At 42.2% G+C, this 25682-nt stretch overlaps 1 protein-coding gene and 1 long non-coding RNA gene across 3 annotated transcripts; one reads left to right on the top strand and one right to left on the bottom strand.

Annotated features, from left to right (window-relative positions):
* The first annotated feature begins 4550 nt into the window (after positions 1-4550).
* Positions 4551-22979, top strand: LOC116453320 (myosin-1B). The gene is made up of 38 exons (XM_032128617.1): positions 4551-5046; positions 5134-5277; positions 5369-5525; positions 6448-6475; positions 6574-6688; positions 6768-6860; positions 6959-7022; positions 7107-7205; positions 7311-7414; positions 7501-7639; positions 8829-8947; positions 9047-9196; positions 9815-9985; positions 10666-10975; positions 11616-11692; positions 11989-12076; positions 12163-12280; positions 13073-13196; positions 13276-13412; positions 14150-14405; positions 15002-15244; positions 15350-15526; positions 15612-15757; positions 15845-15935; positions 16024-16413; positions 17125-17251; positions 17804-17922; positions 18248-18444; positions 18826-19009; positions 19096-19261; positions 19433-19557; positions 19747-20055; positions 20157-20360; positions 21221-21346; positions 21441-21611; positions 21699-21803; positions 22070-22165; positions 22655-22979. Exons 1-38 carry the CDS (start codon positions 4843-4845, stop codon positions 22805-22807), a joined length of 5826 nt encoding a protein of 1941 aa, XP_031984508.1. The 5' UTR covers positions 4551-4842; the 3' UTR covers positions 22808-22979.
* LOC116453329 lies at positions 5533-14208 on the bottom strand. Of its 2 annotated transcripts, none has more exons than XR_004243754.1 (6): positions 14122-14208; positions 12389-12442; positions 7687-7815; positions 7481-7584; positions 6374-6596; positions 5533-5585 (listed from the first exon to the last, which is right to left on the bottom strand). It is a non-coding gene; the product is annotated as an uncharacterized LOC116453329 (long non-coding RNA). The 2 variants fall into 2 exon arrangements; XR_004243755.1 differs by having other exon boundaries at positions 5535-5585; positions 6384-6596.
* Positions 22980-25682: the final 2703 nt, after the last annotated feature.

Here is a 25682-nt window from a genome sequence, read left to right as displayed (position 1 = left end):
GCAGCAATACAGCAATTTTAGCTTCAGTAACTGTTGCCAGTGTGAGCACGCTCAGAACGAACGAAGAGGCAAAATCAGCAGGAACTGGACACAAGGAAGGACAAATTTCAGTGAAGGATAGAGGCTCAGTACTGGGTTTGGGTTTGTTACATGTGTGGGGGAGCTTCAGTTCCAAACTCAAATATCTGCTTTTAGTCATCTTCATGCCCAAGTGAATCTGTAGTGAGTGAGCTGAATGTCTGAGCTGCCATTGTAGACAACACTACTAGAGTCAAGCATATGTTTCAGCTCAGTCTAAGGCAGACAACTACATTGGGACAACTGAGTCATTTTCTAGTTCCTATGAGCTCAAGCTCCCACACTGGTAGGATATCGACTGGGAATACAAAGGTGAATAAAGGAAAGGAAAAATAAAAGTGAAATCAGATCAAGCAGTATGTTACAGGTTGTGGAAGTTTTCAATTTCATGTAATTTTGAAAAATCCCTTGAAAAACTACTTCCTTTTGAGTCTTCAAACCTTTTTGGATTATTTATATATTTGAAAAAATCTTGCAAATCAAGGCTTTTAGGTGGCTATCAGCTTTATGCCAGTATTATGTATGACTTTGGGAAAACCATAAGTTTTTCTTTCCTTTTTTTCTTTGCAGCCAGTTTTAATCCAGGTCAAAAACTGCATGCACCAGCAAAATAAGACCACATATAGAGTCCTTGAAATACCTGAAACTAACCCTGAGTTCTCACACAATATAATTGCATTAAAGACATGAAAGAAATGCTGCTTTATATTCTGATGAGGGTTTAGCTGTTATGGCTTAAGCATAGGCCTCAGTTTTATCTTCAGTGGGAATTTACTCCAAACATGAAATTGATGTCTGTCAATCTCCTTCCCACACCCAGGATTACGGTGCCATCACAGAGATGCAGTCAACTGAGAGAAGAGGAGGAAGGAATTACCTCACTTTCTTATCCAGACCTCTGAGTAGGAGATGCTAAGAGAGGGAGGAGCACAACTGGTGCTGTAATTTGGAAAGCAGTACACTGTGGGACCAGGTGAAGCTGCTGAGATGTGACACTTCAGATTTCCTTGTTTGTGTTAGGAACTGTAGTTTGGAAAGTGAAGACCAATGCATGAAAAAAACCAAAAAACCAAAAAACCCAAAAGCACAAACAAAAAAAACCCCAACAAACCAACCAACCAAAAACACCACACTGAAAAAAAACACCAACCCAAAACCAACCAACCAAAACCCCCAACAAATCCAGGTCTGTTGCATGGGGAGAAAATTGCTTCTCAGTAAAGCAAATGGTTCCACTGCTCTCTTTACCGCTCTGATCCTTGTGAATACAGAACATGTGTCCCCTCCTTAATCTGGGTGGGGAATATCCCAGAGATCAGACCAGTAGATTGCCTTTTTACACAAACTATCATGAGGTTCAGATCCCTCTGAAAATAGTTGCCTATCTTCCAGAGCAGCATAGGGTATGACTGATTCTATTTCAGAGGATGTAAATTTATTAAATCTTTCCTTACACACTTATCCTGCAAAAGTAATGCTGAATGACTACTGTATGTTGAGATGGCACCTATCTCTCCTGACTCCAAAGGGATATATGTCTTAAGTTCAGTAAAACTCTTCCACAGCCTTGTTCATATGATCTTTGAAACCCTTCAGCTCCAAAACCAAGAATTTAATTCCTGTGCTTTTCGTCTGGGACTCAATTCAATGACCCCAGGTTCTGAAGCTTTTCTCTTCAGGCTAAACTTGTTCTGCTCTTTTATTGCTCCTTGTGTGCATGGTGACTTGCTGTTATCCTGCTGAAATCACATCCCTATTTACTTCACAGAATCACAGAATCAACTAGCTTGGAAAAGACCTTTGAGATCATCGAGTCCAACCTGATCTAACACCGCCTTGTCAACCAGACCATGGCACTGAATGCCACATCCAGTCTTTTCTTAAACACCTCCAGGGACTCCTCTTCTTTATTCACATATCCTTCCTTATCACTACATTCAGACTCGTTCTTCCCCCCTTCAGTTGCTTTGGCTTTGGTCCGTTCTAGAACTTGATCATTCTTATCATCCCTTGGTTCTCACTTCTGCAACTTCTGTTCATTTTCAGATGCTTCCTCCTGCATTGGGATTTTCTTCCTCTAGCAATAACCCTGCTTCTCAGTAGGACCCCTCCTGCTTTTCCACACCGAGGACTCTGAGTGCTTGCAGCAGGCAGGAGCATTTGCCTTCTCTCCATCCCGACATGTTTCCTATGAGACACACTGGCTGTTACTCTTCACTTTTTCTGTGCGAGTCAGCATCTGATGGATTACAGAACCAGTGTAGCCCCTTTCATCTCCTTTAGCACACCCTCCCACTTCCCCCCCTTCTCATGCTTTCTTGTCAAATTATTTATAGGACATTGATTCACAGACCTGTTATGTCTAATTATATCTATTCACTTCTAATATGAATCGCAATTCTGCTAGGAGTTAAGATTGCCAAAAATGTTTTGACCTAAGAAAGAGGAGGTGGTGGCTACATATGCAGATCAGATCCTATAAAAGTACCCTGGGATCTGTGTGTCTTGTCCTTTCTCAGAAATCTCTAAGGTAAGAGTTTCAGGGCTTGGGACTAGGGAGGTGGGGAATGAAGGGAAACTGGCCCTGCATTCCACAAGTTCCAGTGCATTCCTATGGATGCTCATATTCATTCAATGGGGGTCTGCCAGTGTCAGCTGGGATTTTCAGTCTGCTTTCAAACCAACCATATGTTTTCAGTGTATAAATGTTGTCCGGGGTGCAGCAGTAAGAAGTAAGTTACTAATTCTGTTTTTTTTAATACTGTCTGTCTTCCAATCTGCAACTCTTTGTCTCACAGAAGGTAAGACCTTGATTTATTCACTTTTTAGGGAAAGGTAGAGCTGCTCTAAGGCAGGGCTTCTATGCAGGTATGCTGGAAATCCTGGTATTCATTATGTTTATCTCCATTGTATAAATACAGTACTAGAATTGGGCTGGATTGCCAATATTTTTGTCACAAGATTCTTTAAGAATGTGATCTTAAAAGTACTGATCACTGCAGCATTGCCCAGGAATCTCCAGCAGAGACCAGTTCCTGGAGAAACTGTCTTAAGGAAAAAAAGCCAAAATGTCAGAAAGTACTTTCCAATGATTTGGGGTGGTTTTTTGCATTTATCTCAAACATCCAGGGTCACTGGCACTGACTGTGAAGCAACAGAAAAAGAAATATATATTTAAATAATGTTAATATGTTCTTTTTTTCACATGGAAGCTTGAGGAATGTGGTTAGAATTTTGTGTATCAAAATATCAAACTGCTAAAAGCAAGCAATCTGAGTTTTCTTACAGGCTTTTTTCTGCCTCTGAAAATATTGCATAATTGTGAGAAAATTATATAAGCAAATATTTGTAATCTGAATAAAGATTTTTGGTGCTTTTGGGAACTGAATAAAGGATGATACCTACTTGGATAACTGGAAAAAGAGAGATGGAACTGCAACTAAATTCAGTTTTAAATATTTACACCCAGGAAAGTAAACTCTTCACATTTACTTTCTACATTAATTTATATTAATTTTGTCAGATATTATCACTGGGATATATCCCTCAAAATTATAAAATGTCAACGAGCAGTCATGTAAGGAATGTAACCAGCATGCTTTGAATCAGTGAAGGAGAGTTAGCATAGCATTGATTTCAGGAAACGTCAAACAAAACAATCAAAAGAAAATAGTTTAGTACTTTAAAAAGTTAATCTACTGACACATTACATACATATATTAATGTCTACTAACCTACTATATATATTATACTTTTTAATAGCATCATAAAGATATATTGTGATAACAGCATCCAGTGTCTATAAAATAACACAATATACAATATAGGTGTAATGTACATAACATAAACTAATATACTATAATACATAATAACATAATATATGCTGACATAGTATATACTAAGATATATAATATGGCAGTGTTATTCCTCCTAGGAATAGTTAGTATTATTCCTGTTAGGAATCTTGTAAGAAACTGTGAGATAATATAAGCAATGTTAATATTGTATGAAAAACTGGGACCATTTTTCAACCTCATGTGTTTATTTTGTGGAATTGTTCTTATTTGAGTTATAACATATTAATCAAGTGGAAAACCATGTCATTAGAGACAAAACCAGTCAGGAAATTGCACCCATTCATTTGAATTGATAGCACCAATTTAAGTCGTGAAGTCTGTCTTTGCCTAAGAAGGCAAAGAAATTTTTTTGTTGTAAAAAATATTCTTCCTTATATCTAATCTAAACTATTTCAATCGTGAGCCATTCCCCTTTGTTCTGTTGCTCCAAGCCCTTGTCTAAAGTTCCCCTTCGAGTCTCTTGGAACTCCTTTAGGTAATGAAAGGTTGCTAGAAGGTCTCGTTGGAGTCTTCTCTTCTCCAGCTGAACTACCCCAGCTCTCCCAGCCTATTTCCAGAGCAGAGGGGCTCCATCCCCTGGAGCATCTCCATGGCCTCCTCTGGACTCACTCCAACAGCTCCATGTCCTTCCTGTGCTGGAGCCCCAAATACAAAAAGACAGAAAGCATTCTTCTGTGAATGCAATCGTCCAGTGGGACTAAAGATCTGACCACCAAAAAAAACCCAAAAAAACCCAAAAAAAAAAGCAGAACAGAACTCTGAATTAGAAGGGGAAAAAAGGCAATCCAGTTGATACCTAAGCAAGAGCTATCTAATGTGCTATAGGAGTTTCTTCCATCATGCAGTATTTTAATATCTTCTCCACCCTCACAGGTACTTGCTACATTACGTGTAGTAAGCAGCAGCCATGTCTACAGATGCTGAGATGGCCGTCTTTGGGGAGGCAGCTCCTTACCTCCGAAAGTCAGAGAAGGAGAGAATTGAGGCCCAGAACAAACCTTTTGATGCCAAGACCTCTGTCTTTGTGGTACATGCAAAGGAGTCCTATGTGAAGAGCACAATCCAGAGCAGGGAATCGGGCAAAGTCACTGTCAAGACTGAAGCGGGAGAGGTGGGTAAAATGCAAGATTTACAAAGAGCAGTTCATTCCCACTCTGGCTCTTAGCTGACATGCATGTACCTTCGTGCCTTCTGACAGACCCTGACCGTGAAGGAAGATCAAATCTTCTCCATGAACCCTCCCAAGTACGATAAAATCGAGGACATGGCCATGATGACCCACCTCCACGAACCCGCTGTGCTGTACAACCTCAAAGAGCGTTACGCAGCCTGGATGATCTACGTAAGTGGCAGCAGCAGCTTCCTTTGGGCAGCGGCAGGAAGTGCTGGGCCAGGCTCAGGGGAAGCCAACGTGCTGTGTCCCTTCCTTGCAGACCTACTCGGGTCTCTTCTGCGTCACCGTCAACCCCTACAAGTGGCTGCCGGTGTACAACCCGGAGGTGGTGTTGGCCTACCGAGGCAAGAAGCGCCAGGAGGCCCCTCCACACATCTTCTCCATCTCTGACAATGCCTATCAGTTCATGCTGACTGGTGAGGAGCTCTCATGATAAGCATCATATCAAAACTCTTCTGGTTTGTCTTGATAAAACTCTGTCATCAAAAATGAAATAGAATTATATGTTGCTGCTAGTTTTGATTCCACCTTTTCCATTCCTTTCTTTCTCTGTGCTGTTGAGGTCCAAAGTGTTACCCATGATCAGGATTCCATTGTCATGGGTCTTTACTCTCCCTTTCTCTAAAAGAATGCTCTAAAAGCAGTCTGTGTAGCAGAAAATTAAAACAATTTACTGTACGCAGGAGAAGGAAAAGACCATAGAGTGGAACAGAGAAGCAGCACATGGCTCTTCAAGGGTTTTCAATGGCAAAGCATTATAGAATCACAGAATGTTTTGTGCTGGAAGGGATCTTTGAAAATGTCATGGGCCTTCCCTATGACATTTGGAGGGACATTTTCCAGTACATTGGGTTGCTCAAAGCTCTGTCCAAGCTGACCTTGAACACTTTTAGTCGTGGCATATTGGCTACATCTTTGGGCAACCTGTGGCTATGGCTCACCGCCATCATCATAAAATCTACGTTTTTGAGCCCAAAACTGTTGCCCCTGACTTGGTAAAAAGTCCTTCTCTGTCTTTCCACCGCTCATTAACCATTTGGACATGGAGCCTTTGACTTTAACTCCTCCTTGCATGCAGCCTTCCAGCTAATTCTTTATCCATCTAGCAGTCCCCCCCATCAAATCCATACCTCTCTAAGTTTGGGTCATAAGTGGTGTGAATATGTTTTGAGGTAAGAGTGCAAGTGCAAATTGCTTTGCAAGGAATTGAAGTGGAAAAAAAGACTTAGGAGTAAACAAAGAGGAAATGCAGGTTTTTTCTTACCATAACTTACATTCATTTTCAGTACTTTTGTGTTCTTCATTTACAATGTCTATTTGTTTCTGCCTCGTTCACAGATCGGGAGAACCAGTCCATCCTGATCACGTACGTACAGCCCCTGCGCGGGTCCCTGCGGGGCTGCCCGGTGCCAGGGGACCTCCTGCCTGACCACGCACCCTCTGCTTCTCTCTTGGCTCTGACAGCGGAGAATCCGGTGCCGGGAAGACTGTGAACACAAAGCGTGTCATCCAGTACTTTGCAACAATTGCAGCCAGTGGGGACAAGAAGAAGGAGGAGCAGACATCAGGCAAAATGCAGGTGAGGTCCCAGGGGTAGAAACCTGCAACTATCCAGGTTCCTGATGAACTAGGTCATGACAAGAAGACTTCTGTTTTAGGGGACACTAGAGGATCAAATCATCAGTGCCAACCCACTGCTGGAGGCCTTTGGAAATGCCAAGACCGTGAGGAACGACAACTCCTCGCGCTTTGTAAGTCATTACTTGGGACAACTGTCAGCACCAATTTGAATATCCCTGCTGTCTGGATTAGTAAAAGAGGTCTTGATTTACTTTCCTGCTGCTTTCAGGGTAAATTCATCAGAATCCACTTTGGTGCCACAGGCAAGCTGGCTTCTGCTGATATTGAAACTTGTAAGACACCCTTCTGGCCTGATCCCCCTTCCCTCCAGCCTTCCCCACTTCTTGTGCTTGACTCTGTCCTACCATCCTTGCCAGATCTGCTGGAGAAGTCCAGAGTCACTTTCCAGCTCAAGGCGGAAAGAAGCTACCACATCTTTTATCAGATCATGTCCAACAAGAAGCCGGAGCTAATTGGTAGGAAGGAACACTAACTCCTCCACGCAAAGGTCATGGAACAACACTGAATTCCTTCCCGTGCCAACTGCATTTGACCTGTCTCGGTTTTGTCCTTCTTCTCAGAGATGTTACTGATCACCACCAACCCCTATGACTATCAGTACGTGAGTCAAGGTGAGATCACAGTTCCCAGCATTAACGACCAGGAAGAGCTGATGGCCACGGACGTAAGTAGCAGAAGTTTTCTTAGGTGAAGTTTCATTTCTCTGACCTTTAGCAGCTGGGGTACTTACCTTAATGACTCATTTGTTAGAGCGCCATTGACATCCTGGGCTTCACTCCAGATGAGAAAACAGCCATCTACAAGCTGACAGGGGCTGTCATGCACTATGGGAACCTAAAGTTCAAGCAGAAGCAGCGTGAGGAGCAGGCAGAGCCGGATGGCACCGAAGGTACCAGCACAACCCATCCCAGAGCACAGAGGATACCGAACACTCACTAAGTTAAAGGCAGCATGTCAGGGTCAGAATCATTGACTCAGCCTGTGCATTTCCCCAGTGCCAGTAATGCAGAATAGCAGTGGGTGTTAGCCAGAGGACTTCTCTGGAGGAACACAACTCAGTGGAACCTGCAGATTATTTTGAACAATGCAAAAAATTAGGTCCAGTGTCTCCTAAAGCATGCATCTGTTGACTGTCAGAGTAGGAGGCAGGCAGAAGTAAAGCAAGCTTTGCTGCTGTCTTGAATGGAAGCTTCTCAGACCTGACACAGAACCAGGAGCAACTCTCAAGTACTAATGAATAATGATATAGTTATAGTGGAGTGGCCTGCATAAAACTACAGTGTGTGTATATATGTATATATATATGTATATACATATCTACAAAACTGAAATTTTCTTCTTGTTTCATCTTTCTAGTTATAAATGTGCCTTAAATGCCTAGTTGGAAATAACACATAAAATAAAAACAGTTCAAAATTAGCATCTCTGTATATATCTTATATAATGAGGTTTGGCCGCCTCACATTGAAGAACTCTGTAAATAGTACTGGTGCATGCTTTCAGCTTCATTACGAGATGGGACAGGCAGCAAATTGGAAGGTGATGACAGAGTATATGCAGTGCTGTGGTGCTTGTGTTTGTTAACCCAGCTGCAGATAAAATGAGAGCTGGGAAAGACTTAATGTGTTTGATATTTATCCTTAGGGAAAATATATGAAAGTTGTACAAGATATCCTATTCATACTTTTGGCATTTTACCTCACTAATCTACCTCTCTCTCTCTCTCCAATGACAGTAGAGTTTCACTGACTACAATTTTCAGTACAGTGTATTTCACCAACCACTTTCCTATTCTGCTTATTCAGAAATTGTGACTCTTTGATCTGCCATTTTCATGGCCCTTGCTCCTTTTGTCTGTCTAGTCTCTTGCATGTTCACTGTAAAGGTATTGCAATAATATTTACCTTTATTAATCATATAGATTAAATCAGAAAAAAATTAGCAAGTCAAGAAAAACTACAATATTTTAAAGAATGTGGTAAGGTATACGTGGCTTCTGCAGAAATAATTCTGAATTACTGCAAGATCGTTTCACTGGAGAGCTAATATCTGATCCTTCTCTATGCTTGTTTCCTTAGTTGCTGACAAGGCTGCCTACCTGATGGGTCTGAACTCAGCAGACCTGCTCAAGGCCCTCTGCTACCCCCGAGTCAAGGTGGGGAATGAATACGTGACCAAGGGTCAGACTGTGCAGCAGGTAAGAGACAAGTGATAATAGAAAAAAAATTACTTGAATTAAATCTTTTGAACTTCCTCTTTTGCTGCAGATGGTAGATTTCCTTTAACCTTTTCTTAGGTATACAATTCAGTGGGTGCCCTGGCTAAGTCTGTGTTTGAGAAGATGTTCCTGTGGATGGTTGTTCGCATCAACCAGCAGCTGGATACGAAGCAGCCCAGGCAGTACTTCATTGGTGTCCTGGACATTGCTGGCTTTGAGATCTTTGATGTAAGAGGAGGAACTCCATAAATGTTTCCTGGAAGAGGCATTAAGAAATTGGAAAAATCTGAGGGTTGGGGTTTGCTCTATTTCAATTATGGGTTATTTTCATTTATTGCATAATCCTGCCTTTTACTCTAAGAATGGTACCCTTCTGGTTCTCATAACATGTAGTATGCCACAGGGCTGCAGATATTTGTAGATGGTTGTTGTTGCATGCAGAAGTGAAAATTGCATTGAAAACTGATAAATAATATCAGAGGGAGACTTTGAGGAAGTAATATGTGCCTTTTTAAAGTAAGATTTTGTTAATGCTGAAGCCAGATTTCCTCTGAATGCTTGGGAATAGACATGCAGTGTACACAGATTCAAACAAATAAAAAGCTGGACTTGGACTAAGCTCTGCAAATCTTTTCAGAGCTCAGAAATATGTTGAGACACTGCCAGGGCCTAAAAGGGTATATATATTAGAGGATGGAATATGCCAGTCACCTGTCCAGTTCCAGCACTAGAAGTTCAAGATTCCGATCATGCAGACCCTAATGGGATAAGGATGAAGCCTATTGGAAGATGGAAAGTGTTCCTGGAACTGAAATCCACAAGTAAGTAAATCTTTGCTTTCTGCAGTTCAACAGCCTGGAGCAGCTGTGCATCAACTTCACCAATGAGAAACTGCAACAGTTCTTCAACCACCACATGTTCGTGCTGGAGCAGGAGGAGTACAAGAAGGAGGGAATTGAATGGGAGTTCATTGACTTTGGCATGGACCTGGCTGCCTGCATTGAGCTCATTGAGAAGGTTATTGGCCCCCACATACTTAATAGTTTTTCAGATGTAAAATGTAAAAAGAATCTTCTATGCTCTAATTAGACCATGCTAACCAGAGGCACTCACATTTAATGCAGCATGAACCAGGATTTTTTCTGGATTCCAAGCATTTCATATACATTTGTGTTTGTCTCTTATTTCACTGCCTGAGAGATTTTTTGCCTTATAGATATGATTTATGGAGCCAAAATTTCAGTCTTAGTCACTACACTGAAGTTCATACTCAAAGGTGTGTATTTTTTTAATGCATGCTGTGTAAGTAAATACGTGGAGCAACCTCCATTTTAACATTTCTTAAGAAATTTTCTGTCTCAAAGAAAGAGCATATAGGAAGTTTAAACTCTTTCTTATAGTTGAATGCTGCTCCTTTCACTCATTTTGCTTTCCACTTTCATCTAACATGTACAAAATTAATTTCTACATGTTAGATCTTTATTACATCTCAACCCTGAATCTTATGGGGGAGCTTGTTTCTGTATAACTGGTGACATATCCACTAACAAAATGTCCTTTCTGGAGAAACATAAGATTACACATACTGAGGACAATTTTTTGGGATTATTTTTATCTTCCATTCCTCTTTCTTACATACATTGCCTCTGTTTCTTCCTTCCTTCCACACTTCCTTCACATGTTGCTGTTTCTCCCAGCCCATGGGCATCTTCTCCATCCTGGAAGAGGAGTGCATGTTCCCCAAGGCAACTGACACCTCTTTCAAGAACAAGCTCTATGACCAGCACCTGGGCAAGTCCAACAACTTCCAGAAGCCCAAGCCCGGCAAAGGCAAGGCTGAGGCCCACTTCTCCCTGGTGCACTATGCTGGCACAGTGGACTACAACATCACTGGCTGGCTGGAGAAGAACAAGGACCCTCTGAATGAAACTGTTGTGGGGCTGTACCAGAAATCAACCTTGAAGACCCTGGCTTTACTCTTTGCCTCTGCTGGTGGAGCAGAAGCAGGTGATTTCTTTGAAATCATTTCTACTAAAATTTACAGAAAAAGAAATTAGAATCTTGTGATAATAATTTGCAATAATATTTACATTTCTAAAATTGAAAACCCGAAACTTCATATCTTTTTGGATCTCAGTCTAATAAAGGATATTACAACTCCCTAGAGATCTTAGTATATCTGTAGGTTTTAGAATAAGACAGCTGTTCTAAAGCACTAAACCAGCATTCTCTAGCTGAGAAAGCAGATTTCTGAAATCTGGGCCATTCCCAAATACTTCAGGGAATACAATTAAATGTATCAACATGCTACTAAATTTATGCTTACTCTTAGATGTAAGGACACATAAACACTGCATTTGGTGTATTCACTAGCTTTTAATTTAGTTCCTCAAATATCTTTCTATGCAAAATGTTACATTTTATTTCCTGACAGCACTTTCTAAATTTCAGCTTGACGTCACTAGATTTCCTACTACTGTCGTCTGAAAAATTCAGGTCTCTTTTCATAACTTTAACCACTGTATGCATTTGCAAACTTTGATAGTATTTTTATTTTTGCTAGATTTTTAAAGATGAACACACAAGGTTTTTCAGATTCTGTGTGCTTTTGTTGTTCGCTTCTTTACAAAAGTGTATTACTTTTTAGAGAGCAGTGGTGGCAGTGGCAAGAAGGGCGCCAAGAAGAAAGGTTCCTCTTTCCAGACTGTTTCAGCTCTCTTCCGGGTACTGTAGAATAATCATTCTAAACTTACCACATTATGAAACGAAAAACAGAAATTCAGTTCCGAAAAGCTTTATATTGATCTAATATATCTTTGTGTTCAGAAAGGATAAAATAATTTGCTTCTAGTAAAGAGGAATTCTTACTGAATCTTGGGAAGTGTTCTTTCAGAACTGCCCAAAAGTTCTGTAAAAAAAATTTACTGACTATGGTTATATTCTAGTGTTTTTATCTCCACCTAGTATTGAGATTGTATAAGTGACACTTTTAAACCCAAGGCTTTGTTCTTGCTCCTAAGGAAAATTTAAACAAGCTGATGGCTAACTTGAGAAGCACTCACCCCCATTTTGTGCGGTGCCTTATTCCTAATGAAACAAAAACACCCGGTAAGTTGTTAAAGTTCAGATGTGTGATATATCTGACCTTCTCTGTGCAGTAAAATGAAATACTATTTCATTCTGTGATTTATTAGGTGCCATGGAGCACGAGCTGGTGCTGCATCAGCTGCGCTGTAACGGCGTGCTGGAAGGGATCAGGATTTGCAGGAAAGGGTTCCCCAGCAGAATCCTCTATGCAGACTTTAAACAGAGGTCAGATCACGTCATCACCCTCCACCATATCCACAAATGCTGAATAATTTGCATTTCCTAGTTGTTTTAAAAACTGTGGGAGTTAGGGGAGAGGTTCACTGTACATACCTTTAGGTATACAAAGTCAATTGTCCAAGTTAGTCATCTGGTTTCTTTCTACAGCTATTGAGAAAAAAAGACATTTTAAAAGAGCTATTACTTATTCCTGTTCTTTATTCATATTCTGGTATGAGGTAAAGTATTTTTTAACCATACAGAAATTGACTACCTTAGGCACCTGGAGAACAAAGCAAGATGACTTTCACCTGTCAGCACAGACATGAATAAAGATACTAAAGGACATTCTAGACTAACTTGTTGGAAAACCAAATACAATGAGAGTATCTTGCTTCTTGTTCTGTATCAGCTGGAAAATACTCAGATAGTATGTACTGCCACTTTTTAGGACTGGGATTTGCTTCCCCTTGCCACATATTTTGTTCTTGTACATAAAGTTCTCATTTAGAAATAAGGCATTTAGATAACATGGCATGTGAAATATGTCAGCAGTTACCCAAGGAAATCAGTACCTATTCCGTGTCAAAAATCTTTGGACTAAGAGAAATGCAATTTTCCCTAAAAACATATTTACCCATGAAAGCATGATTTCTATTCAAGGAAGAGTTCAGATTTATTCAACTGTCTTCCACACTTGATCCCCCTCCAGAAAATCTTAACAATGGCATTGGCTAATACAGGTTTGATTGAGCTTCCAGGAATTTGGCCTTCTCCATATTCTATTTCCTGCCACAGATACAAGGTGCTTAATGCCAGCGCCATCCCCGAGGGACAGTTCATCGATAGCAAGAAGGCTTCTGAGAAGCTCCTTGGCTCAATCGATGTGGACCACACCCAGTACAAATTTGGACACACCAAGGTACAAACTTCTCCATTCACTGAGTCCCTGGGCTTTGCTCTACCTGACAATGATGTGCTGCAACATTCCCTCTCCCAAGGTGTTCTTCAAAGCTGGGCTGCTGGGACTCTTGGAGGAGATGAGGGATGAGAAGCTGGCACAGCTCATCACCCGCACCCAGGCCATGTGCCGGGGTTACCTGATGAGGGTGGAGTTCAAGAAAATGATGGAGAGGAGGTAGATATTTACTTGGCCTGCTGGGCCAATCCTTGTCAAATACTAATGGGGTGAACGAAACTGAAAAGAAGTTGCTTTACAAAAATCTCATTTATTTCTCATTAATTCAGTTTGCCAATATGGATATATCCTGAAAATAGATGGAGCAGTGTAAAATCCCAGTTTAGGGAAACAAATAAATTTTTTTAACACTCTGTACTAATTTTTGCTGAATTCATTAAGTTACATTTTATATATGTATCCAGAAACTTGATATCTAGTTTACACTAATTAATTTAGGTGACTGCTAAAATAAAAAGAAACACATATTTCTATCACAAGAGAAGTGTCCTCTTCCCCTTGATAACTTTCATAAAAGAAATCAAGTCAACTTATGGAAGTGCTCCTTTTCATTGGCCATAAAAGTGAGCCAAACACCTGGACTCCAAAACTATCCATACAGATTGATACTCTATGTAGTACTGGAAGGTTTTCTGCAGAAATACATATATTATATATAAAATGTGATCTAAATATTATTAAAAATATATATTTAATAATACATGATAAATGTTTTCTACATAGAGATATACAGAACTATATATATACATTTATACTATATATAGATAACATATATATATACACAACTAAAAAGTATTATTGTAGAATTTCATGTTATACATATTAATATATACTGTTGAATAGGTTTTATAGACTTTAAAATACGTACCAAAATATGTTTTGTTATTACTTTTCAGGGAGTCCATCTTCTGCATCCAGTACAATGTCCGTTCATTCATGAATGTCAAACACTGGCCATGGATGAAGCTGTTCTTCAAGATCAAGCCCTTGCTGAAGAGTGCAGAGTCTGAGAAGGAAATGGCCAACATGAAACAAGAGTTTGAGAAAACCAAGGAAGAGCTTGCAAAGTCTGAGGCAAAGCGGAAGGAGCTGGAGGAGAAAATGGTGAAGCTTGTGCAGGAGAAAAATGACCTGCAGCTCCAAGTGCAGGCTGTGAGTACTGCTAAAGTTTTTGACTTGTAATATCCTATATAAAATCATCCAAAATGTCTCAGTAAAGACATATTATCCCAAAGTAGTGCTAGAAATATGCTTGTGGAACAGTGACCTTATCACAAAATTTTGCCAAAGCTAAACATCTAATTCATGCTCAGAAAACCTCTAGTGAAGAGTTGAACAGGAATTTCTCAGAAGAATGTTTGAGGGTTTAACATTCAGGTTTTAAAACACTATATCCTAAAAAATGTGCCTACATGGCTCTCTGTAGTAGACCTCTATGCCAAAGATCTATTACTATTTCCAGTCCACAAAAATGCAATAGAAGTATAGTTTTCAAAAGATACAATGAACAACGACACTATTGTCAAATTAACATTAAAGTTGAATGAAAATTAAAGACTTTAAGAATGTACGGTGATATTTTCCTTCATTTAGGGGATGGAGGCAGTCTAAAACAAATACTCTTATATTATTAGGTTTTACCAACAAAGTAGATTGCAAAGCATCTTTGACAATATTATGTTGTTCCGTGAAAATCAGTAAGAAAAACTAAATAATTGAAAACTGTTTTGTTTAAATGAATCATGTAGGAAGCTGATGGTTTGGCTGATGCTGAGGAAAGGTGTGACCAGCTCATCAAAACCAAAATCCAGCTGGAAGCCAAAATTAAGGAGCTGACAGAGAGAGCGGAAGAAGAAGAAGAGATGAATGCTGAGCTGACAGCCAAGAAGAGGAAACTGGAGGATGAATGTTCAGAGCTGAAGAAAGATATTGATGACCTTGAGCTCACACTGGCCAAGGTGGAGAAGGAAAAACACGCCACCGAAAACAAGGTATGAGGTAGAACCTGTCACTCGCACTCCAGAAAAGAGCCCTGTGCTATTACAGGACTTCTATATCTACTTCCTTTATTTACACTTCCTCCCTTCTTCTCAAAGGTGAAAAACCTGACGGAGGAGATGTCAGCCCTGGACGAGACCATCGCCAAGCTGACAAAAGAGAAGAAAGCCCTCCAAGAGGCCCATCAGCAAACCCTGGATGACCTGCAGGCAGAAGAAGACAAAGTCAATACACTGACCAAGGCCAAGACCAAGCTGGAGCAGCAAGTGGACGATGTAAGCACACAGATGTAGAGCAGGACCAGCACAGGTATGGAGTCTGACCTGGCTGGGAGAGCACTGATGGTCTTGTTGTGTTTAGCTGGAAGGGTCCCTGGAGCAAGAGAAGAAGCTGCGCATGGACCTGGAGAGAGCTAAGAGGAAACTGGAAGGAGACCTGAAGCTGGCCCAGGACAGCATCATGGATTTGGAGAATGATAAGCAGCAGCTGGAGGAGAAACTGAAGAAGTAAGTGTGGCTGTGGGACACCTGAGTGCTGGGCTGGAGCACTTGTGTTTTTTCTTTGAGCTCTAACACGGTTCACTTTGCCCAAAGGAAAGACTTTGAAATCAGCCAGATCCAGAGCAAAACTGAGGATGAACAAGCCCTGGGCATGCAACTTCAGAAGAAGATCAAGGAGCTGCAGGCAAGTCTCTGTTCCTTCCCCTCCCTTGCTCAGGCTCAGCTCAGGCAGGAGGAGGGCACGGCTGTGAAGGGTCCCTGCTGTTCTCCAGGCCCGTATTGAGGAGCTGGAGGAGGAGATTGAGGCAGAGCGAACCTCTCGCGCTAAAGCAGAGAAGCATCGGGCTGACCTGTCGAGGGAGCTGGAGGAGATCAGCGAGCGCCTGGAAGAAGCAGGAGGGGCGACAGCAGCTCAGATCGATATGAACAAGAAGCGCGAGGCAGAATTCCAGAAGATGCGGCGTGACCTGGAAGAGGCCACGCTGCAGCACGAAGCCACGGCTGCCGCCCTGCGCAAGAAGCAGGCGGACAGCACCGCTGAGCTGGGGGAGCAGATCGACAACCTGCAACGCGTGAAGCAGAAGCTGGAGAAGGAGAAGAGTGAGCTGAAGATGGAGATTGATGACTTGGCCAGCAACATGGAGTCTGTCTCCAAAGCCAAGGTACACAAATATTTCTGCTCATTAATTCAAACATAACCAAGTAGTTATATTTTAACACAGAAATTTTAGTTAGTCATATTTTAGAATAAATGATTGCACTTTGCAACATGTATGTTTGTTTAAAAAGTTCAGTATTATTTTAGTAATTTTTGTATCCTTTGCATGAGAGCTAAAAAATTTGAGCTGTAACACCTAACCTAAGGAACTCTGGGGAACTTACTGCTTCGTTCAGAATATTACAAAATGAGAGGCACTCACCCTATTGCTTTTTAATTTTTTCTAAAATAGAAATTACTCCTGGAATAGAAATTGACCTTTCCTTTTTATTCCTATTTTTCTTTTCCTTCCTTTAATACTTCAGTGATACAATCTCTGAGACAAACAGAATTTAAAATTATTTCTTCATTTTACAGTGTCCCATCATTCTTGTTATCTATTGAAAATATATTAGTGTACATTAATAAATTATAGAATCATGGAATGGTTTGAGTTTGAAGGAACCTTAGCGATCATCTCGTTTCATCCCTCCTGCAATGGGCAGGGAATATACAAATGCTGGAACTGGGGGCACAAACTTCCTAGTAATATATATCAGTTAACTGAGAAATTTTGGCTTCTGAATCATTCTTTTTTCCTTCATAAGATTTCATATTCTCACAAATTATGTGTTGAGCCACCAATCATTTTTCCTTCTGTTCTTCATGCGAACAGGCAAATCTGGAGAAGATGTGTCGCTCCCTAGAAGATCAGCTCAGTGAGATTAAGACAAAGGAGGAGGAACAGCAGCGCATAATTAATGACCTTAGTACTCAGAGAGCTCGGCTACAAACAGAATCTGGTAAGACATTTGTGTTTTTAAGAGAACACTGTATATTATCTGGGTCCTTTAAAAAAATGGTAAAAAATCACCTGGGGTCTTGGAGGATTGAACATGAACTAAGTTGAACCTGAGCCAAAAATGTGTTTTTGAGATGAAGACAGCAAACAGGACCCTGAGAGAATCATGAATTGCATTAGGAGAAGCACTGCCAATGGGTTAGCAGAGAGTGATCATTCCCCCTACTCAGCACTCATGAGGCCACGCCTGGATTGCTTGGCCTTGTTAAACCTCCTGAGATTCCCATGGGCTATAATCCCTCTGGATGGCACTGTAGTTCTCATTCTGTAAACTCAAGGCTTAATGCAAACACAGAGTAAGGCTATTTGGATTTTACATGACAGGTCATTTCTAGCCTCGGAGATAAATGTGGGTAGGTATCAGTGATTAGAATCCATGAAAGAAGTAAAATTTTGTTTAACGCAAAATATATTTATGTGGGCATTTATTATCAAGATTAACACTTCTACCTAAGTCATAACAAGGTTTCTTTACTCATCTGAATTCTCCCAGGTGAATATTCACGCCAGGTAGATGAGAAAGATGCTCTAATTTCTCAGCTGTCAAGAGGCAAACAGGCTTTTACCCAACAGATTGAGGAACTCAAAAGGCACTTAGAGGAAGAGATAAAGGTAAGAAGGCTCTACAAATTCTGAGTTGTCCATTGCAGTGGGTTCCTTCTGTTTAGGAGGAGCTTCAGATACATATGAAATCACAGAATCAACAAGATGAAAGGGAGGAAAAAAACACTTAGGTAATACAGTGCAAGCCTTCCCATACCAGTTTTGTTGCCCCTTCCCTGCAGTCTATATATTAATTGTTTTGCAGATTCCCAGACCTTCCATTTTCATTCAGTAGTTTGCCATTACTCAGAGCAAAATCAGTGCCCATCAGCACTTCAGTCAGGACATTTCCAAGGATATTTCCATTCATGGTCACATTGCTATTGTTCTCAAGGCCAAGAACGCCCTGGCCCACGCCCTGCAGTCCGCTCGCCACGACTGTGACTTGCTCCGGGAACAATATGAGGAGGAGCAGGAGGCCAAGGGGGAGCTGCAGCGCGCCCTGTCCAAGGCCAACAGCGAAGTGGCCCAGTGGAGGACCAAATACGAGACGGACGCGATTCAGCGCACGGAGGAGCTCGAGGAGGCCAAGTATGTGGGAAGCAGGATGGCAAATGATGGGAGAAACTGGTCAAGGGAAATTGGAATCTCTGAGAGTGGGTTAACACAAGAATGGGATGAAGGCAAGGATATACTGTCTTTGTAAATAAAGGGGAGAGAGGAAGGGAAAGACAGAGTGTAGATTGGAAGAGAAAACATAGGCTTTAGGGCTAGAAATGCTAAGACAGGCCTAATACTCTGTAAGTGGTAAGACACAGAAGTGATAGATCTTGCTGTCTGCGTGCAGTCATGGACAATAAACACCACTGTGGAAAGCATTTGGATCAAAACCTCCAAAATAACCAACTCATGACAGTACAAAACTCATGCCCTTCCAAGCCCTAACGTGGCACTGTGCTTCTCTCCTCCCAGGAAGAAGCTGGCACAGCGCCTGCAGGATGCAGAGGAACATGTTGAGGCTGTCAATGCCAAATGTGCCTCCCTGGAAAAGACAAAGCAGAGGCTGCAGAATGAAGTGGAGGACCTAATGATTGATGTGGAGAGATCCAATGCTGCCTGCGCTGCTCTGGATAAGAAGCAGAAGAACTTTGACAAGGTCTTTTGGCCTCCAGCACCAGGACTCCTGGCCAGAGCATTCCCCCATGACTGCCACATCCCTACTCACACCCCGTTTCTCTTCAGATCCTGGCAGAATGGAAGCAGAAGTATGAGGAAACGCAGGCTGAGCTGGAGGCCTCGCAGAAGGAGTCGCGCTCTCTGAGCACGGAGCTGTTCAAGATGAAGAATGCCTATGAGGAGTCCTTGGACCACCTGGAAACAGTGAAGCGGGAGAACAAGAACCTGCAGCGTAAGTCCCTGGCCCTCTGCTCCTCACTGGGCTTTCTCACTATCAGCCATTACCACCATTGTTCATGGGTCTGTGCCTGCAGGTCTGCAAAGATGCCTGTCACCTTGGTGGGACAGGGCCCTTGCCATTCTGCTCTGTGCCTGACCATGCCAATGATCCTTGTTTCCACAGAGGAGATTTCTGACCTCACGGAGCAGATTGCTGAGCAAGGAAAGGCAATTCATGAGCTGGAGAAAGTCAAGAAGCAGATTGAGCAGGAGAAATCTGAAATCCAGGCAGCTCTGGAAGAGGCTGAGGTACACAGCATTGTTTATTGCTCTCTTAAGTGTCTAGGATCGCTATCTTGTTTACCTCATTCCCAGACAAAAGAGGAGAAGAGGTCTTTGAAAAGTAGAGATATTATCTAAACATAGCACTCTTTTTTACTCAGAGCTTCAGGTTCAACATTTGTCATATGAAAAGTATTCTTATTTTTTCTTGTCCAGGCCTCCCTGGAACATGAGGAGGGGAAGATCCTGCGCCTGCAGCTTGAGCTCAACCAAGTGAAGTCTGAGATTGACAGGAAGATAGCAGAGAAAGATGAGGAGATTGAACAACTGAAGAGAAACCACCTCCGAGTCGTGGACTCCATGCAGAGCACGCTGGATGCTGAGATCAGGAGCAGGAATGAAGCCCTGAGGCTGAAGAAGAAGATGGAGGGAGACCTGAATGAAATAGAAATCCAGCTGAGCCATGCCAACCGCCAGGCTGCAGAGGCACAGAAGAACCTGAGAAACAGCCAGGGAGTCCTCAAGGTCTGTTGAACAGAAATTGCCAACAGAGAAATATCTTAGTTGATACTTTCAGTCCACAACAGCTCTAAATATGCTTATGATTTCTTTCAATGGCTCTACAGGACACTCAGATCCATCTGGATGATGCTCTCAGGACACAGGAGGACCTGAAGGAGCAGGTGGCCATGGTGGAGCGCAGGGCAAACCTGCTGCAGGCTGAAGTTGAGGAGCTGCGGGCAGCCCTGGAGCAGACAGAGCGGTCGAGAAAAGTGGCTGAGCAGGAATTAATGGACGCCAGTGAGCGTGTGCAGCTCCTCCATACCCAGGTGAGGTCATTTGGTGAGAAATGGCACTCTCAGTAACTGGGAGAACACTTTTATGCTTTATTCCAGTCACCACTGGAGGCTCAACTAGGAGGAAGGCAGTTCTTTTTTCTGAAGTATTCATCATGGTACTAAAAGAGATCTTTGCTGAAAAAATGTGGGCACTGGTTGTTTTCCCATGTTGCATACAATGACACCCATGCTTCTGCCTTACTTGTGTCCTCAGACACTTTATTCACATGGACATGCCAGGTTCTCTGAGCAGTCAGGGATGGAACTCTGAGACCACAGCAACATTCATTCCTTGTCAGCTGAAATACAGCACTGAGGAATCCTCATGTACTTTTTTACTAGCAAGAAAGTGGGGATGAACTCCTGGCTCTGATTTAGCATTTATCAAGCAGAGTTTGACACGAGCTATGTGTCATAAGAGCCATTGAGCAGTCAGGTGCTGAAATCTGTGGAAAGTGTGCAGTTTCAAGTGATGAAACGATTCTGGAAGGGATTCATCCCACCTACATTCAAAATTTTTCCTCTTTTCAGTTGTTGAGAGTGGATTACTCTTCCCTAATGCTGAAGAGGAAGTAATTTCATTGACTTCCCTAACTCTATTTTTGTTGCTTTCCGTGGATGAGATGTGGTACACATTATATTTCTGAGCACTTTCTCATATTAATAAAATTAATTGTTGGGGAAAAAAAACCAAAACAAAATGTTTTTTCCCCAGTGATAAGAAATTTTACTAGAAAAATCTCTGGTATTGATTTTTCACATAATTATGTCTTAAATTATTGAAAATCCTGTAATGTTCTTGATTTCAAATAATGAACTTACAAAAACAAACTTCTGACGCTGCTCAACAGAACACCAGCTTGATCAACACCAAGAAGAAGCTGGAAACAGACATTTCCCAGATCCAGAGTGAAATGGAGGATACCATCCAGGAAGCCCGCAATGCTGAGGAGAAGGCCAAGAAGGCCATCACAGATGTGAGTTGGACATTCCTGGCATTGCTGATGGTGAATGTCCTGTCCCCCAAATATCTGCAGCCCCAAAATGGCTTTGCCCCTTTGCTCTGATCAGGCGGCCATGATGGCAGAAGAGCTGAAGAAGGAGCAGGACACCAGTGCCCACCTGGAGAGGATGAAGAAGAACCTGGACCAGACGGTGAAGGACCTGCAGCACCGTCTGGAAGAGGCCGAGCAGCTGGCACTGAAGGGAGGGAAGAAGCAGATCCAGAAGCTGGAGGCCAGGGTGTGTAGGGCTGGGGTTGTGGGTGAGTGAGGCTGTCCTTGGAGAGACATTGCCAGGGAAGCTGCAGGGATGGGCTTGTCCTTGCAGGTGCGGGAGCTGGAAGGGGAGGTTGATGCTGAGCAGAAGCGCAGCGCTGAAGCCGTGAAGGGTGTGCGCAAGTACGAGCGGAGGGTGAAGGAACTGACCTACCAGGTAGGCAGGAAGCTTCTTTGTGTTGATACATTCTTATTCCCAGAACCCAAAATAAGGCCCTGAGGGATTTCTCTCTGTCCTGAGTCACACGTAGAAAAAGGAGAATAATGAAAGCACCAGAAGATGACTTTGTTTCTGGTCATGTTAGGAAGATCCAGCTTATCACTTCTGTCTGACTGGTCAGCAATGTCAATTAGAAATGTTACTCTCTATTTCATGCAGAGAAGGGTAAAAGAGATGCTTCTCTATCTTGTCGTTCTCTTTAGTCTGAGGAAGACAGGAAAAATGTTCTCAGGCTGCAGGATCTGGTGGACAAACTGCAAACTAAAGTGAAAGCTTACAAGAGACAAGCTGAGGAGGCTGTGAGTATCACTGTGTTCAGACAGTCTTTATCAAGGTGGAAGTGGAATTCTGTGTCGATGTTTTACCCTGTGTAGTTCTGTTTGAATGCAGCTTAGCATCGTGGTAGTAGGTCTCTGCTTCCTTTCACTTGCTTTATTTAATATTTTCACCTAGCAGAAAAAAAAAAAATTGTAATATATAATTTTAAAGCAGTAAATAACTGAAAGATGATTTAATGGCAATAACTGTAATTATCTATAATTATTCAAAAATTCCAAAGTGCACTAGCACTTCATATCCAGAGCTGGACTTTTGGTATGTCTTACTGACCATTTAAATGTTTAGCTTGGATTCCCCCTGGAAATATTAGAGATAATTACATACTAATTCATAATCTTAGGGGTTAATCTTTTTTTTAATTATTCAAAGTGAAAATGCCGCAGCATGTACAGGGCAGTGTTACAGTAGAATTGTTTTAAAACCTATTTTATGTTTCTTCCTATCCCCAGGAGGAGCTGTCCAACGTCAACCTGTCCAAGTTCCGCAAGATCCAGCATGAGCTGGAGGAAGCCGAGGAGCGGGCTGACATTGCAGAGTCACAGGTCAACAAGCTCCGAGCGAAGAGCCGGGAAATGGGCAAGAAGGCAGAAAGTGAAGAGTAAATGCCTCCCGTGCTGTAAAGTGAGAGAATTGCACAAAATGTGACATTCTATCACTTCTATTTTGTAATCACTGCTTTGTCGGTAATTAATCTATAGATGAGTAATGCCTACATAATAAAAATTGTAGAGTTTATGCCATGTAAATAATGAGAAGTTCAGTGTTGCATTTTAATCATTACCCTGAATTCTTCTAGGGTTTACATTTTTCCTTGCTTACTTAAACTTATTTATACAATTAAAAATCTTGCTTCAGGTATTTTCAAAGTGTTTCAGCCACTTTTAAAGTGGTCTAATCAGACATCCTCCTTTGTTCTCAACAGGAAATTTCATCTAATATTTCCTTAGATGAGAAAATCATTATTTCTCTGAAAAATAATGTCATTATCCCTTATAACTGTTGCTTTAGGAATACAATAGATATTATCTCAAATGTTCTGCCCAAAGAATAAGAACTTATTACACCTTCCTTCCTAATCCCGCTTAATCTTTGATTATTATTTTAATTCTTGTGTCTTCTTTGCAAGAAGATCTTAGTTCAAGTTAAACTTCTTCAATCGTTCAAGCCACTTTGGAACATAATTTAGAGGACATTTAAACCTAAAATGAGATCCACTTTCAACTGTTGTTCATGAAAGTAATGTGCAAACCAACATTCCCAGGGCAGCATAGCCAGCAACATCATATAGTCAGTCAGCCATTGTCTATATTCTGTTTGCAAAACTATCCTGAGTCTTCTAAACTGCTCAGGCAGACACTTACCTCCTGTGATGTTTCCAGCATAATCCGGATAACTTTGCCTAACATGGCCTCACTGAAAATGTGGGGTTTCATTCTTTGTGGATATCAGCAAACATCAGAGAAATCTGTGATCTCCTCTTAAAAACCACATTAATCGTTCAGTGTCGTTTCAAGCAAATGCACCCCAAGCGATCTATTAACAAGAACCTGGGTTACTCTCATCTCCTGGGATGGGCTGTAACATCAGAGACACCTTCTACTAGACCAGGTTGCTCCAAGCCCCATCCAACCTGGCCTCAAACACTTCCAGGGATGGGACAGCCACAGCTTCTCTGGGCAACCTGTGCCAGGGCCTCCCCACCCTCACAGGGAAGAACTTCTTCCTAATATCTGATCTAAACCTACTCTCTTTCAGTGTGAAGCCATTCCCCCTTGCCCTATCACTCCAGGCCCTTGTAAAAAAGTACCTCTCCAGCTCTTCTGGAGCCTCTTTAGGCACTGGAAGGGGCTCTGAGGTCTCTCTGGAGCCTTCTCTTCTTGAAGTGAACACCCCCAGCTCTCCCAGCCTGGCTCCAGAGCAGAGGGGCTCCAGCCCTTGGAGAATCTCCATGCCTCTTCTGGACTGGCTGCAGTATCTCCACATCCTTCCTGTGCTGGGCCCCAGGGCTGGGGCAGCTCTACAGGTGGGGTGTCACCTGAACGGGGCAGAATTCCCCCCTCCCCTCCCCTGCTGCCCATGCTGGGGGATCAGCCCAGCACACAGGGGGTCTCTGTGTTCCAGCACACACTGCCAGGGAATGTTGGGTTTCTTGTCAACCAACACCCCCAAGTCCTTCTCCTCAGGGCTGCTGTTGATTCATTCCTCACCCAGCCTGTAGATGTGCCTGGGAAGGCAGTTTATGCATACATACAGATCTGAGTGTCTATATATACACACACATACATAGATACATATTTATATATGCATACATACACTCACTCATATAATTTCCAAAGCTATTTTTTTGAGCAGCGATCCAGTTATGTGAAAATTTGCGTTATTCTTTCATCATTGATATATAATCAAGGTCAAAAGTAGTCACTCTTTTTAGCATTAAATTTCAAGGCTTTGATAAATACTTTGCAGCTTTACAGGACAGCTTGCCCTGATTGGATTCCTAGTTGAGTGTCATGACATCTCCAAGAATGTTCCCAGAGTCACATGTCAGACACCTGGAGAAAAGATGTCTGTGGGATTGATTGCCACCTGTGAAAAGGATTGCTACTGAATTCCTTCTGGAGAAAGAAAAACTTGACAAATCAGCATGCAACTTTCGTACCACACAGATAATCCTGTTTTAATGTATGCCTCCTTGCTCAGACACCCTCTTATCTGCCAAGCAATGTTCAGGTTTTGGGGTCCCACTTCCTACTTTTTTTATGATGGTTTTTTTCCTGACTCTGAGTCAAGAAGATAATATTTTTCTTTCAGGGAGTGTGTGAACTTCTAACCAGAGCACAGCTGTGCAATTCCCCCCCAGGGTGTACACACATGTTCTGTGTAAATGTCTAGCTGGGAACACACCTGCAGTCTTGGCACTGGTTGGACCTGAGGGTGTGGAGCTGCAGCAATCATGTCACTCTCAGGTTAACTGATCCAGCACGTTATATTGTCCCCCAAAATCCTGAGCTTACTGAACTGCTGTTACAAAGGTAACCAGGAGTTCCTTCAAAATTATTTATTTGGAAAGACAGGGAAGGTAGCTAAAAAGAATTGGTGCAGGGTCTTGCCTGTTAAATGTGGAAGAAAAGGACAGTATGGAGTTTCTGCTTGTTTGAAAACTAGAGAAGTACAGCACATTTCACAAACATCTCTCTTTCCCATACCCATCCTCCCGGATATTTTCATAGCAAGGAAAGAAGCTGTCCTTGCAGCACCCAGCTGCAGCTTGGCTCCACAGAGATGCCTCAGAGAGCAGCTCTGGACTGGATGACTGTTCAGGCAGTGGTGAGCGGCCATGGAAAGAGCAGAGCCCTGATATGAGCCCAGTGACCCAGCTCTGCCCCTGGCTGCTGGCAAGACTGCAGGTGAAAGGTGAGGCTGCCATGGGCAGTCAGAAGGCAAAAGGGAGAAGCAACCTCGCTGTGACAGAAGTTC

The sequence above is a fragment of the Corvus moneduloides genome, chromosome 19 (genome assembly GCF_009650955.1).
Source record: "Corvus moneduloides isolate bCorMon1 chromosome 19, bCorMon1.pri, whole genome shotgun sequence".
NCBI classification, from domain to species: Eukaryota; Metazoa; Chordata; class Aves; order Passeriformes; family Corvidae; genus Corvus; species Corvus moneduloides.
The sequence above is the reverse complement of the archived record's forward strand: the minus strand, read 5'-3'. Positions and strand labels throughout refer to the sequence as shown.